The 16,890-nt window shown below is 38.6% G+C and overlaps 1 protein-coding gene across 5 annotated transcripts in view; it reads left to right on the forward strand.

Annotated features, from left to right (window-relative positions):
* The window catches only part of Shtn1 (shootin 1), a 112,430-nt gene that overhangs the window by 78,375 nt on the left and 17,165 nt on the right, over positions 1–16,890 (forward strand). For 3 of the 5 annotated variants that reach the window (XM_074078225.1, XM_074078224.1, XM_074078226.1), the window contains exons 13-16: positions 4,330–4,439; positions 7,463–7,516; positions 12,558–12,678; positions 16,576–16,768. In XM_074078225.1, coding sequence (XP_073934326.1) covers positions 4,330–4,439; positions 7,463–7,516; positions 12,558–12,678; positions 16,576–16,768 — 478 coding nt within the window. Of the gene's footprint in view, positions 1–4,329; positions 4,440–7,462; positions 7,517–12,557; positions 12,679–16,575; positions 16,769–16,890 lie in introns of those variants that run through there. The other 2 variants (XM_074078227.1, XM_074078228.1) reach the window with 2 other exon arrangements.

A 16,890-nucleotide genomic window follows, 5' to 3' on the forward strand; every position in this document is an offset into this window, starting at 1 on the left:
GCCGTACTGTTTTCCTTATGGAAATAAGGTTTTATTAACAATTCATGAATTGTGGTAGTATTTTCTTCCTCATCCTTGGGCTAGTAGATTGTTATTTTGGGACTCTTAAGTAAAGTTACTGACATAGAAGTTGCTCATGAGATTTGACACTGAAAAGATTCTAAAATCATACAGCCTGAGATGATATGTACCATAGCTCAAATGACATTCTCTGTCCTTCTGGCCAGGCAGTTATTTAGAGTATCTTGTTAATAGTTCACACAGTGATCAAATACAGGATGAATGAATGTAGAGCGTCAAACACTGGGATTGTCTGCAATACTCTGGGATTTATACCTTAACGTAGAGACTGTCTCACTATCACTGTCTTTTCTTTCTTGAGTTAGCACCTTATTATGGCTTTTCATATAGGTTTTCAGAGCTTATGAGTGGGGAATTCCTAGGTTATGATGCATTGAAAGCCTGTTTCTAAGGGAGGTCTGGAATATTTTAGATGTAGTTTTAAAATCTGAGTATAGGAAGTCATAAACTTTGAAGTTAATAACTGATTTTGACAAGAGAAGAGTGCATTTAGCAGACAGTTCTGATATTTCCAAGGCACGCCTGCTGTTTATCATGAATTTCAGCCATTAATTTGTTGAATTTTTTAAACTGTGTCTCACTCACTCAGTTTATTAATTTGTAAAACAAGGATAATAGTAGGGCAGTGTCCCCTTTCCACAGTTTCACTGTCTGGTTTCAGTTACCGCCAATCAACCGTGGTTGAAAATATTAATAGAAAATTCCAGAAATAAACAATTTCTAAGTTTCAAATTGTTGTTCTGTGTAGCACAGTGAAATCTTGCACTGTCGTGCTCTGGCACATAGGATGTAAATTATTTATTCCCAGCACATCCACACAGTATATGCTACCTACCCTGTGGCTGTTGAAAGAGAAGACCACATTCACGTAATTTTTATTGCAATATATTGTTATAATAGTTGTTTTATTATGAGTTATCGTTGTTAAGCTTTTCCTGAGCCTAACTTATAAATTAAACTTTATCATAAGTATGTAAGTATAGAAACAATATTGTACACGTATGGTTCAGTACTATCCAAGGTTTCAGGCACCCACTGGGGTCATGGAACCAACATATCCCCTGTAAATAAGGGAAGACTATGGTAGTTCCTATTTCAAAAGGGTGAGACAGGAAAATTGTGAAAATTCATGGGTCTCATGACATGACAAATTTTTCCTGTAGGACCAGTAGGATCAAAACATTTGTAATAGAATGACCACCCTTTGGTAGGGTCAAGAATCTCATTCAGCAGGTTTCCTAGTACAGTAGTTAAAGAAATTTCCATAACTGTATGATCTTCACTCAAATTCAAACTTATTTAAAAGAATGTATTAAACTTTGTACCTCATGATGCTATGCAGTGTATTTTTCTAGATGCCTTTTTAAAGACGTTAGCAAAAGAGAAAAGTAATCTTGAGGAATTTAGAAATTTATTTTAGCTTCTCCTAGGTAACAACACAAGATTTTATTGAGTAACGAGGTGATGGTTTCCTCTGTGGGTATTTCTTCTTTTTTTCTATTGAGGAACTAACTTATTGTTCAAGTGGGTCTTAAAATTTAAGCCCCAATTAATTACATGTAGCTTTTTGATCCAAGACTGACCTTGGAGCACTAACTCAAAGCACATTTGATTTTATTTTCCTGTGGCAGTTCGATAACGTTAGACCTGTTGTCTTCATTTGTCCCTTTTCTTTAATCTCCAGTATCCTGCATATTTCCATTGTACCCCTGATTACATGCTTTTGTGAGACAATTACCAACTGCGCGATTGCAGAAAGAATTACAAAACATACCATGAGCTCTCTGTAGGTTACTCTTGCTGATTTATTAGAACTACTTAATAGTTTAAAAGTTCATATAGGTTGCCTTTTGCTATTTCAAAAACAGGGTCGGTGAGAGAGAGAGAGAGACAGAGACAGAGAGAAAGAGAGAGAGAGATATTGTGCCACTAAGTGTTGCTCTTGTAATGCAGCTAAGTAGGGAATCTGATAAGAGTGATTTCTTTTCCTTCGACCAGTTCAGTCTTTGCATTTGAAAAAGACTGAGAATTTAAAGGCTGGTTTATAATCTGTACACAATACAGATAGTGGCAGTTCTCTGAATTATCACTATGATTCTGGCAAGCAAATATAAGAAACTACTTTAAATTCCTGCTATGTTAGATGCTGTAGCAGATTTGAATGGTGTTGACCATAATTCTCCATCTGTCTGCCTTAATTAGTTTTTGTATGGTGCATTTAATTGGGTTTCCACCATTCCTTGCAAAGTGCTGATCTGCTTGTAGGCGGTGTTCCCATTGCCACATAGCTCTTCCTGATCTCACTCAAAATGGCAGTCTTTCTGGGAAAAAAACAAAAAACAAAAAACCAACTGTGTTTTGAAACTATTTCGTTAATTCCCAGGAATAAATCTCATCCCCAAACCAGGTGCTTGAATGGCAGATCCGGGTTTTATCTCCCCTGATTTTGTATATCAGAATCAATTGTATAATGTACAATCAATAGTCAGCTATTGGGAAGTGAAAGAATGAATGAATTTGTCCCTCTGTTGATATGTGTGAGCCATCAAAAAAAGCTGCCCAAGCAAATGCTACTCGAGGGCACTTGGTGATCATCCCATGGTTTTGTTATCTTTCATTTACTGGCGGGTGAATTCTAACTTTGGTTGACCGTGTTTCCCATGTTGCCTGGCAAAAGATACTTTTTTGACTTCTGGATCTGAAACATGTCATTTGGATATTGAGAATTTTGAATTCTCAGCTTTTCATCAGCTTCCGAGGATGATAGAATACTATTTGAAGTCAGTATTATATCAGAAGACCTAGGCTACATGGTGAATGCAGTAGTGGCCCCATTATTATGGTGCTAAAGAGGTGAGGAAGGAAGCTTCTGGACTTTCTTATTGCTCCCTTAAGCACTTGATAAGAGGAATGGCTATCCAAGGTCAGCTTGAAGTCTTTTCAGGAAAGGAAGCCATGCGTTAGGCCTCTTTAGTACAAAACCTAACACTAGTGCTAATTAGTTTGGAGATAGAGTTGTGGTCTCCTCTATGTAGAAGCTAGTCATTTCTACTCAAATAGTGAAAATCTTACAGCCATCAAAAGCCCAAACTTCAGGAGTCAGTCAGCCAGTAGATGCTTGTTCAGTGTTCACCACGTACCAGGCAATGTGAAATCTACTGAAGATGCTAGTTGGAAGGTCTTTATGAGATGCTAAAGTATAATGGCTGTAGTGGGTTAAATAGAGATAAACACAAGTTCCAGAACTGTATTACTGGCAGTAAGTGTTCTAAAATGGTTCTGTGCTTTTGGTCAAGCTATTCAGCAAAAAAAGACAAATTTAACTATTCTGATCAACAGGTCTAACTGTACCTCAGTTGCATTTGTTTAAATGATAGACCTCTTGGCAGCCATATTTGTCTATTTATTTGGGCCACAAAATAATGCAAAGGTTAGACATTACATCTATCTATCTATATCTCTCTATCTATATTTATCTGTCCATCCATCCATCTATCTATCCATCTATCTATGTGGTGGTGCTGAGGATCAAACCCAGCATTCTAGGCAGGCTCTCTACCACAGAGCTATATCCCCACTCCTGATAGTTTAAATTTTTAATCATATTTAATTGCTTAATTTCAATTATTGATAGATATGTATTTTCTTTTAACATGGGCAATGTTTAAACCCTTTGAAAAGGGTTTGTTGAAATGTTTCATTTCTGTGTGATTCCTAAACAAAAGATGGAAGTTTAAAAAGTAGGTTTTACCTATTTGTTCATCTTTTGAATATAAATTTCTTTTAGTAAGGAAAACATGTCTTTGGTCACTTTTTTCAAATAGGCTTTGGGCTGCTTTCTTTGACATAGGATATACTGTAATTTATATAGCCATTTTGAGGTAAAGATTAATGATTATTGGGAAAGGTACAAAGTCGCATTTTAAAGACCTAACTTACCTAAGTTTATTCTTTTGTTAGTGAATGAACAAAATCAATTTTGTTAAACTTAGGTGAAACCATACTGGCTTCCCTGCTACAGTTTGACCTTAATTGTTATAATTATTATTTTTCTGATCAGCTCTTTTATTTTTAAAAATAAATTGTTTAAAATGTGTTGCCACCTGGTATATTATTGGTGTTCCGGAACTGTCTGAAAGATGACTGTGATTAATTACATAGTATAATCTCTCTAAGGCCCCCAAAATAAGAATTAGCTGTTTTCCTGTAACCTAAGATGGTTTATGTGTGCGTGTGTTCTTTGAACAGCTGAGGAAGTCACAGATCTGAAGAGGCAAGCAGTCGAAGAGATGATGGATAGAATTAAAAAGGGAGTTCATCTTAGACCAGTTAATCAGACAGCCAGACCGAAGACAAAGGTAGGTAGTGACTCCATGCTTTTTCTTCCCCTTGATATTTCCTTTTTAAATGGAAAAATTTGAAATTTGATGAAAGCTCCATCAAGACTGAATGTCAAGACTTAGGACAAGGCTAATGTGTCATAAAAGCTTTCCCTGCCATATGAGCATGTTTTAGGAGGGCGCTGTTTGACCCAGGGTGAACCCAAGTCAGAAGAAGAAAGTATACCATGTTATTGCAGAGTGCTATAATCTCCTTCAGAGGAACATTGGTGTGAACTGCTATATCCAACAATGAACAGTAGTTATTCCCTTTCTTTTCTGGTTCCTGGTGCTTTGTGTGATTCTGTTGAATATCTAGTCTGTGCCAAGTACCGCTGTAAGCACTGGGGGAAAGGCAGGAAGCAACATAGAAAATCCTCGTCTCTTCATGGCTTCAATTTTGGTGGGGGAAATCTCATAGTAATGGTAGAACAGACGAAGACAATATAGAACTGTCTGGTTTTATGTATTCTAACAACCGTCTCCTAAACTGGACCCAATGAGCGCTCCAGAACCTGTGGAGGCCCTGGGAGCCTCTTCCACTTTCTCTCCCCTGCCTGTTTGGATCCATCACATTCAAATAGGTCCCGTGGTAATTTCTGACATTTTTTTATTTGACATTTCTCTTGAGAAATGTTCTTTCTTTGCTCACTCTAATCAGGTTTGAACAAGCTAGTTTTCTTTCTTCTTTTCCTTCTTTTTTCTCCAGACTTTATGACTTGATTCTTTCCTCCTTTCAAGGATGTCCCTCTTCAACTTCTTGAATGTCTCCCAGGGTCATGATTTGTTTTTGTAGAAATTCTGATGTGCTTTTAAAGCTGTCACATTGTCACAGGCAGACAAGTTAGTCAGGCAAGGGTGGGAGTGGCTGTAGCATTGGCCAAAGAGTTGGAAAGAGGGAACAAATGCTCAGAGCAGGCTTACATCTAGAGGGAGAAACTTTTCAGCCAACCACGTAGAGTAATTTGGTCTGTGCCAGCAATCTGTGCAGTGTTCTAAGGAGAGGACAGGATGTACGACCAGAAGGGAAGCTACAAGAATGATCCTGCCATTGGATTGAAGGCGGGTGTCTGGTGAGTGAGTAATAAGCCCTGTTGTAGGGGTTGAGGGCTCTGGCGTTATTGTCAGCCTCCCCAAACTTTTCCCTATACAGCTAGGGACAGCATCTGCCCTATCTGACTCATGGAGTTGTTGCCAGGATCAAAAGGAATGAAGGGTGAAAACACTTCAAAATGCAGGTCTGAGTGCCACCTTGAAAATAAAACATTTTTATGGCTTTCATGTCACAACTGTTATGGAAAGAATAAGCAAATCCAAACTAATGCTAGAGAAAAATGCAGTGTCATAAAGAAACAAAATTAGAGAGAAAAATGTTGAGAACATCTTAAATCATAAGCAATCAGTGTTCTATAGGTACTTTCATTTTTAGAATATCACTCTGTGCTCTTTCTTTCTTCCCATGACTCTTTCTAGCAGTTATACATTATTTAATGTCAGTTCAAAATCCAGATAACAACTCAACAAGGATCAGTCGATAACTGGTTTTTTTCACTGGTAATCATTAAACTGGATTGATGTAGCGACCGGTCAGTAACCTCCACAACAAACATCACTGCATGTTCAAGTACAGAGCTCTTCCCCGGGACCATCCAGGCTGCCCTAAAATGCCACCGTGTGAGAGGATCTAGTCCAGGCTTCCAAAGTCTGCTATGGTCAGGGCATTGTGAGGGACATGGTAACACTTGTAAGTGTGCCTGTAATCAGGGCATTTTGCTCAAAAGTCACAATTGTCACCTGAACAGTATTTGCACAGAAGTCAAGCCTGCCTTGAGAATACTAATTTAATGACATGTTTTCGAAATTCCTTGATATTGTGGGTGGAGCTGATGTGGTTGACATTAGTGTCTTAGAGCTTATGACTAACTTGACAGGAATGAGAATTTTACAGAAAACCTGGACTATGAAAGTTGAATGCTTTAGCCTAATTTTTCCTCTATCTTCACTTTTTAAAATTTGAAATTGGATTGTATTTTTTTATTAGTTCTTGAGAGGAAAGGATTGTGGCTTACTATTGGTCACTTCCCGTTTCTGGATGATGATAGAATCTAGCCTTGACCTCTTCCCTGCACAGAGAGGCTTCCAGGTTCCTGTCACTATGCCTTACAAATTTTCTTTTCATCTCTGCTTTGTGAAAGTGGTAGAGGGAAGATGAGAAATCTTTCCTGAGCTGCTTTTTCATGAGGGCCCGGGTCTTGCTTTGTCCTCCAGAGAGTCTTAGATATTGTGGCAGACAAAAATTACCCAGAATTTTATTTGAAATTATTTTATTTTTATTGTGGCCAAAAGAGAACTGAACTTGGAAATAAGACACCAGCCTCAAATCATCCCTTCCTCATGCTTGACTTTCCTCCATGAGATGAAGTGATTGGGCTGTATTCCCTGAGGCCCCTGTGTGCTCTGGCAGTGGGGGAAGGTAATGTTCTCCTGTTCTTCAGCCTGGTGTCTCTGACTTGGTCTCGTTGTAAAATTCATGAGACAAGACATGGGGTCTCCTGTAAGCCTCGCCTGGAGCAAATGGAGCTGAGAGAGGTTTTGGTCCTGTGCTTGCTTCTCACTCTTCCTCACTTGCTGGCAGCTGTCCAGCCATCCCAATGGAGAACAGTTGATTATGAAAGATTCTGAATAATTCTGAATCAACTTTAAAATCTGATGTTCACTAAATCTTTTCTATCTATGAAGATAACCATGAAGTAACAAAATGGTATTTGAAGAAGGTTGCATGTATCTTTTGCTATGGATATAACTGGATTTTCTGTTCAACTGTCACTTGAGAAACTAACATGACTAATATTTTTTTCCAAACCTTAAGCATAGACATAATTTTAAAGCATATAGTCATGCCTATCACCAATATAAGCTACCAACAACTTGCCATATAAAAATCTTCAGTATTTTAAAACTGAATTACTCAGTAATTTTTCTTTTCTTTTTTAAAATTTTAGCCAGAATCTTCAAAAGGCTCTGAAAGTGCAGTGAATGAACTAAAAGGAATACTGGTAAGATTGGGTATTGGTTTATTGTTTAGCTGATGGGGAAATGAGAGTAATTTATATAATCTGTTTTCTCCCAAATAATTGGTTTTGGTATGCTTTATTTCTATTTACAATTAATGTCACTTCTTTTGACAGTTTATTTGATTATACTTACGGATTTCTCCAGCATATGTGATAATAATGTATCAAATAACACTTTGCTATTTCTCGTCTGCAAGAGGGGGTACACTTTCATTCAATCCTGGCTTTGCAGCCTTGAAGGTCAAGTGTCTGACCATAAGTGAAGATCAGTCCCTGTGTTTGAACTGACAGAACTACAATAGACCAATAGGGCTTTCCTTTGCGATATAAAAGTGGAATTCTTGACACCAACATATAAGTCTGAAGATCCCACGCAAGTATGTTGTCTCAGGGTCTGCCATTTCTCACGGTTGAAACAATTCTTTGATGAGAAATTCGAGGATAACATGAGAGTCCTTTTCTTTATGTTACTAGTTTCATTTTCTAAAGGTAACTCATATCTGCTGGAGAACCTGCATAGTGCTCTCTCTAGTCCTTCTCTTTTCCAAAGTGGGAGCGTCGGCCAGTGGAGTAAATAGGGTCTTCCCTCTCCAGCAGTCGCTGTCAGAAACAAACGCCTCACATAGGAAGTGCTTCAGACACAGAGCTCTATTTTCAGTCCGTGTTCCAGTCCAAGCCCAGTTATTATGCACAGTAAGTCAATAAACACAGGGGCGGAGGTAGAGGACTCAATCCTCCCCTATTTGTTGTTACTGTGCTAATTATGCATTGCATGGAGACATCCACATAATGATGGTAAACAAAATTATTTTCATCAAGCATGTCTTTAAACAGTAGACTTAATTCAGAATGGCTTAATTAGTTTGCTTTAGTTTTAGTGAGCGGGATTAGCGCTGAAGAGAGGTATATCATGGGCTGACAGTGGTGGTCTACCTACAGAATTGAGGATTAAAATTGTTGAAAAGAATGTGGTTATTATCTAATGGATTCTTTGATGACAAAATTTTATTATGGAGTGTTCAGTTAAGGAGCACTCCCATGACAGCCCCCTTTCTTGTCTCTGCATTGTCATGCTAACTAATGTTGATGTAGGTGTCTCCCTGGGCACAGTGAGGTCCCTGAAACAGCGCTGATCGTTAGCAAAGGAGTAAATGGTACTGAGCTTGACTTTTTAAAAATTTGGTTTATTTACAAAATCAGACATCTATAGGAGATACATAGGATGATACTTGATTACACAAGACACTCTAATACCTGGTAATGCTGGATGAGAGCAGGTTTCCTGAAGTCAGTATTACTCTGTGTGCCTGTGTGTTTGTGTCTTTGTCTGTGTGTAAAACCCAGGGCCTCAGACATGCTAGGCAAGTGCTCTGCCACTGAGCTACACACCAGCTCTAATACTACTCTTGAATATCATACTTACTATTAATTTTGTGCCACTTCAAAGAGAGAAATTTGTGAAATTATTTACTAATTATAAGAAATTTTAAGATACTTTTCTTTTTTTGCAAATTGCCCACATCCTTCTTGCCCTGGATCTGTTATTAGATCTCTCTGCCTTATCTGCATTAATGTATCCCTAGTAGTTATTATTCTGGCAGTGTGACTTCTTTGCATTAAACTTTTATGAAAAGTAGAACTCATGATCCTCTCCCTTACTCTTTTTTGCCAAAAGGCAAATCTCCCCAGTAGTCTTCTTTGACGTATACCTGTTATAACTGCCAGTCACCCACCCAGTTTTTGGTGGGACTACGGTGTGAACTGAGGGCTCGCAAAGTAGGCATTCTACCACTTGATCCACACCTCCAGTCCATTTTGCTCAGGTTATTTTGGAGATGGGGGTCTCATGAACTATTTGCCTAGGCAGGCCTTGAACCGCAATCCTGATTGCAAGTTCTCAAGTAGCTAGGATTACAGGCATGAGTCACCAGAGCCCAGCTCATATTCATTGTAAGAGGAAAAATCAAGGCTTTAGCTTAGCCTGATGCTTAGTGCTTCTTGCGGGAGTTCATTCTTCTCCCAGTAAAGCACTTGGTGCCACCCTCACAGTCATGGCATGGAAGAAGCAAATAGGAAAAACCATGAAGACCTGCAATTCTATACCAAGGTGGAGAGCAAGCGCCACTACCATGAAACCCAGAGAACCACAGGTTTAGTTCTCCTGTAAGACAGAAACCAGGAAGCAGCTCAGTGTGGGATCCTTTTTTGCTGAAAAGGAATGTGACCCAAGATATAGGACTTAGAGATTTTCCCTTCTGCTGAGAGTTAGAGAATACATAGAAACAAATCTCTGGTTTGGAGGAGTTGGAAAACCCTGCTCTACTTTTTGAGTTAGTTTTCAAGCGAATTTTTCAACCTTCTTACACTTAATTTTAAAGCTATGTATTTTGTAGATTAGATAGATAGATAGATATACATAGATTCTATATATAGTTCATTTGTCATAGTCACACAGAGCTTTTGAAGTTTAGGAAATGAAACTTCTTGAGTTACCCCAGTCATTTAAAAGCCACCCTAAGTGACAATGGTAATTTCCAAAGAATAATTAATCTAAAAATTTCTTCTCAAGTTCAATTGGCTCTAAATCAAAGATATAAAAGCAGCTTTGCACAAATTCTTTATAGATCTTTTTCAGACAGCTTGTTTCTCAAAGTATATAGGAATTGCTAAATAGTTAATTTTGCTACCTGACAATTAGATTAATTAGTATGGTGAACATTTGAGGAGCATGAATACTATGCTGAGTGATCATGGTGGTTTGAAGTAGAAAGAGGAGTAGTTTGGGGATTCCATCTAATCTGGCCCAAGTCCTGTGGGCCTCACAGAGTTTGAATTCATTTTGTAAAGTGAACACATTGCATGTACCCCATGGCTTCTGAGTCAGTTTCTGATTCCCTTGTTCTATGATTCTAACATAATCTTAAGTTCTTTATTAGCCAGGCTCTTCATCATTCCAGTTAAGAGTGACACAGAAATCTTTCTGTCCTCCTCCTATGTAATCCAAGTTACTCACCTATTAGCTGAATCAACCATGTGTGTGTAAGTGGAGAAAGAAGTTTGGGATTCAGGTATTAGAACTTGGAAGAGGGATTCCTTCTTATGCCATGTGACAAGAGGTAGTTCACCACAGTCAGGAATTCTGGGAAATAATTATTTATTATCCAAATGGAAAACTAGAGGACATTGTGAAAAATAAATTCATCAATAGAGGATATTCTACTTTTTCAACTTGGATTAACTCCAGCCTTTGGAAAAAAAAAATCAGTGGCCTTGAGATGCAAACAATGTGATAGTTTTATGTTATTTTAATAGTGATAACTACTTTCAAATATCTATTTACAAATAATGTAAGTGGTAAGTTTTTCCAATTATAAATTCAAATGATAGGGGGATAGTTGTTCTAATACATTCTTGTCAAGTATATCTAAAGTGGCTATAATTCTGTTTTCTTAGTTGGTGATAATCATTGTATCTCTCTTCAATGAGCAGACTCAGACCTGCAACATTAAATAAAACAAATCTCTCAGTTTAAATTATATAATAAGGTATTATAGTATTACACATGATGTAATTTTCCTTTTAGTATATTTTGTGAATTTTTATAATAAATGAAAAATAAAAAGAGGTACTTCCTGGGGGAAAAAGCATCCTGTACCTGATTAAAATATGAGTTTTATCTAAATATTTTGCATAGGAGTTGGTTAAGCAGATGACAGCAAAATAATATTAGTCTTGGTCAATTTTACCCCCTTTAAGCAGGTGGGGGGAGAAAAACTTCCTTTTCTAACAAAATAACCTGTCTCATGTGAGAATTGCAAGCATCTGATTTTACAAGGAACTTTTTTGTTTTAAAGGCCAAAGAAAAACATGAGTTACCAGTTCTAGCCAGTAGGATTATGGAGTCCTTCTTGAAGCTGGCAGAGAGCAGTGAGCAGGAGTAAGGCAGACCTGTAGTGATATCAGTGGGTATGCAGCCGTACTTATTAGGCTTGCTGGACAAAAGCCACCTTCTGACCCTGCTATGAAGTCTGACAAGTTATATTTGACCTGAGGTTCTTATATCCTGTGACCAGAAGAGTATGATTCTTCTGGCTCCAAACCTGTGGCATAGCTGGGGAGGAGCATTTCAAAAAGAAATAGTGAGCATTTCTTAGGAAAGACTTATGATGCTAAAGTGCTAGATCCTTACATCTAATTGAGGAGAGGAAGGTCACCTGTGTTCTTTGCAAACACTTGACTAGAAATGGAGATCTCCCTCTGTCACATGCTGCCAGAGGCCAGGGCAGGGAACCACCACATGGGTCTGGAAGACAATGTCAATTTGAGCAGGAACACAGCTTGATGGCCTCTTGCTTCCTTCAGTGTTTTCTGGGCACTGAGTAATCCACTTCCTGTCTCCTCGGTTAGGAATATGGGATCAGCTCCTTCCCTGCGTGATTATAACCTTGTTCTTCCACACTGAGATCTGTTGTACTTGTGTGGCCCTTCTTTGGATAGGCCACTGGAGATCATTATAGGCCCCTTTGCTGCCATACCACAGTCATCACCAATCATGCAGCCAGGGTCACAGTCTCTCTCTCTCTCTCTCTCTCTCTCTCTCTTTCTCTCTGAAGAATTAACCACACATTTTTCAGTGCTACAAGGATTTGGGCTCAATAGCTCATGGCTGTCATAACAAGATATCCTTCTAAGGTGAGTTTAATGTATCCATTCTCTTCTCCATGGGACGAGACACGTCAGAATCTTCAGCATTGGGGAGGACTGCTGAGGTTCACAAAGTCGGCTCATCAGGGCTATTCTTGCACCACTCTTCTGATATGCTAGTGTTGACATCATCATAGGGTCTTCTTCATGGATCCAACACTGTGTTGTTGAGGGTGTACACATTTATATATATGTATAAATACATGGCAAATTTGTCTCCTAATTCTGTTCAAATTCTGGTAATGTTTTGTTGGTTTGATTTTTATATTCTTTTGCATATTATATTAACCTTTTTGTTTTTGTTTTGTTTTCACTTTAGGGGACACTTAACAAATCCACTAGTTCAAGAAGCTTAAAATCCCTTGACTCTGAAAACAGTGAAACTGAGTTAGAAAGGATTTTGCGTCGCAGAAAGGTGACGGCAGAAGCAGATAGCAGTAGTAAGCTGGTTTCAATTCTCCACAGTTCTTCATCCCTAAAACTTCTTCCTTTTAGTCCCTTTTGAACATGAAATCATCTTTTAAAAATTATTATTAAAATGTTTATTTTTAATGTGAGTGAGAAGTATTGGATGGATAAAGGGTGTTTAAGGACACCTAACAAGAACTCGTACATCTTTTTATTTATGGTATGTGTATTTTTATTTACTTGCAGGTAATCAGGCATTTGTTATAGACATGATTTGGTTATTGTGTGACAACCCTGTGTAGGATGCTTGGGTTTAGGCCACAATATGACATCATATATAGGCACCTAGGTTTCAATCCCAGCTCTGTCCTTTAGTCTCTGCTGTCCTTAGGCAAATTACTCAGCCTTTCTGTGTCTCTGTTTCTTCATCTGTAGCATGAGAATAATAAAAGCACTGCTTCCTAGGATTACTCTTAAGATTAAGTAAGTTATTACATGAGAAGTGCTTAGCACTGTGGCTAGCACAACGTCAGCATGATAATTAGTAGTTTTAAGAGTAATTACATATCAGTAACTAATCAGAGAAATCATCTTTATTCCTCACAGTCATTTACTTTTTGTCTCTACTAGTGAGCCAAGAGGATGAGAAATTCCAGCTCTGCCCCCAACATTAAGTCCACTATTGAACAAGGCCTGAGCTCACAGCTGGTATTTGAGTCACATTAACTGCATATTAGGCTTCAGATTTTGTCCCAGAGCTGACTTTGTGTGGCTTCAGTTGTTTTCATGAGCTTTGTCAGGGGAATTAGCAGAAACCTTTATGAGGTTTTCCAGGTTGGAAGCTGGCTTTAAAAAAACTAATCAGCCAACCACCAGAGCCAGTGGGCTGAATCTTTTAGACTCAATTCAGTTGGTTCCAAATAGCCCATTGTAACTATTTAAATCTGCAAAATATTGAGTAATGGTGACCAAGGGTAAGTTGCTAGAATATTAAGGATGAGATTTTGATGATCAAGTTCTAGTTTTTCATAGGGATTTAAAGCAATTTAACTGTTCAGATTTTAGTTTGGCCTGCAAATTCTACTGTTAAAACCTATAAAGATTATTCTCCTACCTCCAAAATAACCACCTCTTAGAAAAATTAAAGGGGTACCACTGGACATTTTTTTCTCAGATTGCTTTACAAGCACTTACACAGCCTCCACATGAATCATTTATTCATTTGGTGACTGACTCAGTGCCCAAGTCATCTTCCCAGCAATCCATCCTGAAAGTGCTCTTGGAGGCATTACTAATTTTCAGGACTTTGTAGGTAGCGTTTCAGTGCACTGTCATTTACATCTGTATTTTGCCCAGACCTTTTCATTCTTCTACAAGCACTCTCATTTTCATGAATTTGATCAAACATGTACAACACACTGTGTCAGAGTTGATTTTCAGTGGAAAAAATGAGGAAGCATTTTCCTTTTAGTCAATATGAAAATAGGAATATTTCCAAGAGTGGAGAAAGGAACACATTTTAGAAGCATGGTAAGACTCTTTTATTTCATCTTACTGTGTATACAAATGCTGAGGGAAGTTAGAATTAAAGATACAAATTCAGTAGAAACATTAATCTATAAATAAGAACTGTCATTGGTGAGGTAGACAGGAAGCTCATGCTGGGGGAGTGACTTTTAATTGAGCAGAATTTTTCTTCAAGATTTCTAATAGCCAAGGAAAAAGGAAACAAACTGATCTTTCATTCTCATCTAAAAAAGAAATTATACTTTTTTTTTTTTGATGATGCAAACATTTTCCCTGCATCAAACTGGAAGAACCATTTACCACGTGACTCTTTTCCTAAAGGTCATAGAATGACAAAGTAAGGATTCCAGAGAGAGAGGGAGCAAAAAGAAGGCAGCTGCATGGCAAGAGTCAAATAACAGATGAGGTGCTGGGTAGATTTGTGCCTCAGCACACTTGAGTCTCCAAGAGTGTTTGCTTCTGCACAAAATCCTGTGGAACAGTAAACAGGAGGATGCAGGTAGAGAAAGGAAGCCTCATGAGAGAGGCAGCCTGAGCATTGCAGAACGCAGATCCCAGGTTGGCCAGTGTCTGGCCCAGGGGCCAGGGCTGCCTCATTTTTCTCCAGAGTTTTTCATCTAGGTCTAACTGATGGTGGTGCGATAGTAATCATCTCAAACATCTCAAACATCATGCATTCTCATTCTCTCTCTCTCTCTCTCCCTCTCTCTCCCTCCCTCCCTCCCTCCCTCCCTCCCTCCCTCCCTCCCTCTCTTTCTCTCGGCAGTACAGGGGTTTGAACTCAAGACCTTCCACTTGCTAGGTAGGCACTCTACCACCTGAGCCGCACCCCCTGCCCCCCATTTCTTTTTGTATACAAGAAACATAAGAGCTCTAGCTCAGCTTACTACTCTCCTTGCTTTTTCACTGACTTCACTTGCACAACAAGAAGCAGGGATTAGTGTCTTCAGGAGATCTTGCCTTCCTAAAAAGATTGTATAAAACTGTTTAATGCTGCTGTCAGCAATTATCCAAGGGCAGAATAGAGCCGATCTGAAGCAGATCTTGATTCCACTTCTATGTTTTTCTAGGGCCCCAGGAACTTGCTTTCTTAATCTTTCTTTCTGCTGTTCTCTCTTTATCCCCATGTCTCCATGCATCACGAGTCTTCACATAGCTGGGAGGTAAAGGCCTTTCAAACAGGATGTTACAACCTGTGTGCCCAGGTGGTATAGGTAAAGTAAGGAAGTCAGACGTCAATGTTTTGTGGGCTGGCACTTTTACTAGACCAAAAGCATTCTGTGAAAGACATAGAAGCCTGCAGTCAGGCTAAGGGAGCTATCCAACAGAATGGCTGAACAGTTTTCATAGTTGATATGCTACACTGTTAATAGTACACCAGACATGTTCATGACCAAATGTGAGAAAGAAATCCCAGAGCTAAATATTAGCCACCAGGGATTAGCTAACGTTTTAGATTGTTCCATTTAGAACTTCCGTCTTGGAAGATGACCTGACATTTCTTATGCATAGAGTCCCAAGTTCTTTCCTCTTCTTTGTGGTACATTTCAAGGTTGTCTTATAACTTAATTTTTTAGCAAGTATTTAATTTACATATCTATGACTTATTTAATCTCCTTGTTTTAAAAGCATTCCTTCTAAAGTTTCAGGAAAGACATGCAAGCTAGAGTCTTACTCTGAGACAAACTACTTAGCACAGACTCTTTCCACCCAAAAAAGTGAAAAGTCATGATGAGGCTTCATTTCAGTGCCCAGATTTTAGATTGCTATGCCAATACTTTCAATAAATAGGCCCTATTATAGTCTTTCAGTCCTGTCCCAAAGAGCAGGAAAGTCCAAAGGTAAACAGCCAAACTCGGTGCCACTTAATTTTTATAATCCTGTGTCTGTATTTTAAGAGGCAATAAATCCACTTACTTCTCATTCACATTAAAATGAAAATATTCATAAAAGCTGTTTAATGCTCAAGAAGCCTTTATGAGCCTTTTAAAAAGAGCCTTTTGACATTGGTCCATTTGCTGTTTGAAATGCAGCACTGAGTTTGGTGAAGAATTAACTCTTGAGAGGCAAAATGGTTCAAGGAGGGCTGTCAGAAAAACCATATACTGGGAGAACAGAGTTTCTGCAATTCCAGTATCACTAAGGACTCTGGGCAGCAAGGGAGCCATGGCACGGGATTTTGTGGCACAGTTTGTCAGCATGGTCCTGGTGCATTGAAAAGCAATAGTGCCCCCAAAACAGAGCAGGTTTCTAGTAGGGACATTTGCTAGCCTGCTCTCAAAATTTTTAACAAACTCTGCTTTTCCACTTCTTGATGGGTTTTCAGCTAATCTGTTTTTCAGTTCCATATTAATAAGCATCACATAGAATTATTAAACTTGAGGTATGTGTTTGGTTTTAAGGTCCTACCGGGATATTAGCCACCTCAGAGTCCAAATCCATGCCAGTGTTGGGTTCTGTATCCAGTGTAACAAAAACAGCCTTGAACAAGAAAACTCTGGAGGCAGAATTCAACAGCCCGTCCCCCCTAACACCTGAGCCAGGTGAAGGGCCCCGTAAATTGGAAGGATGCACAAGTTCCAAGGTTACATTTCAGTAAGTAACGATGCTCTTTTTTAAGTAGTATGTAGAAAAATCTGTAATGACTAATATGTGTTTCTTTGGTTTGTTCTCTTCAGAGAGATTTTGATTTGGCTAGCCAATACTCTTCTTCCTTC

This window comes from Castor canadensis, chromosome 7 (assembly GCF_047511655.1).
Source record: "Castor canadensis chromosome 7, mCasCan1.hap1v2, whole genome shotgun sequence".
In the NCBI taxonomy this organism is placed as follows: domain Eukaryota; kingdom Metazoa; phylum Chordata; class Mammalia; order Rodentia; family Castoridae; genus Castor; species Castor canadensis.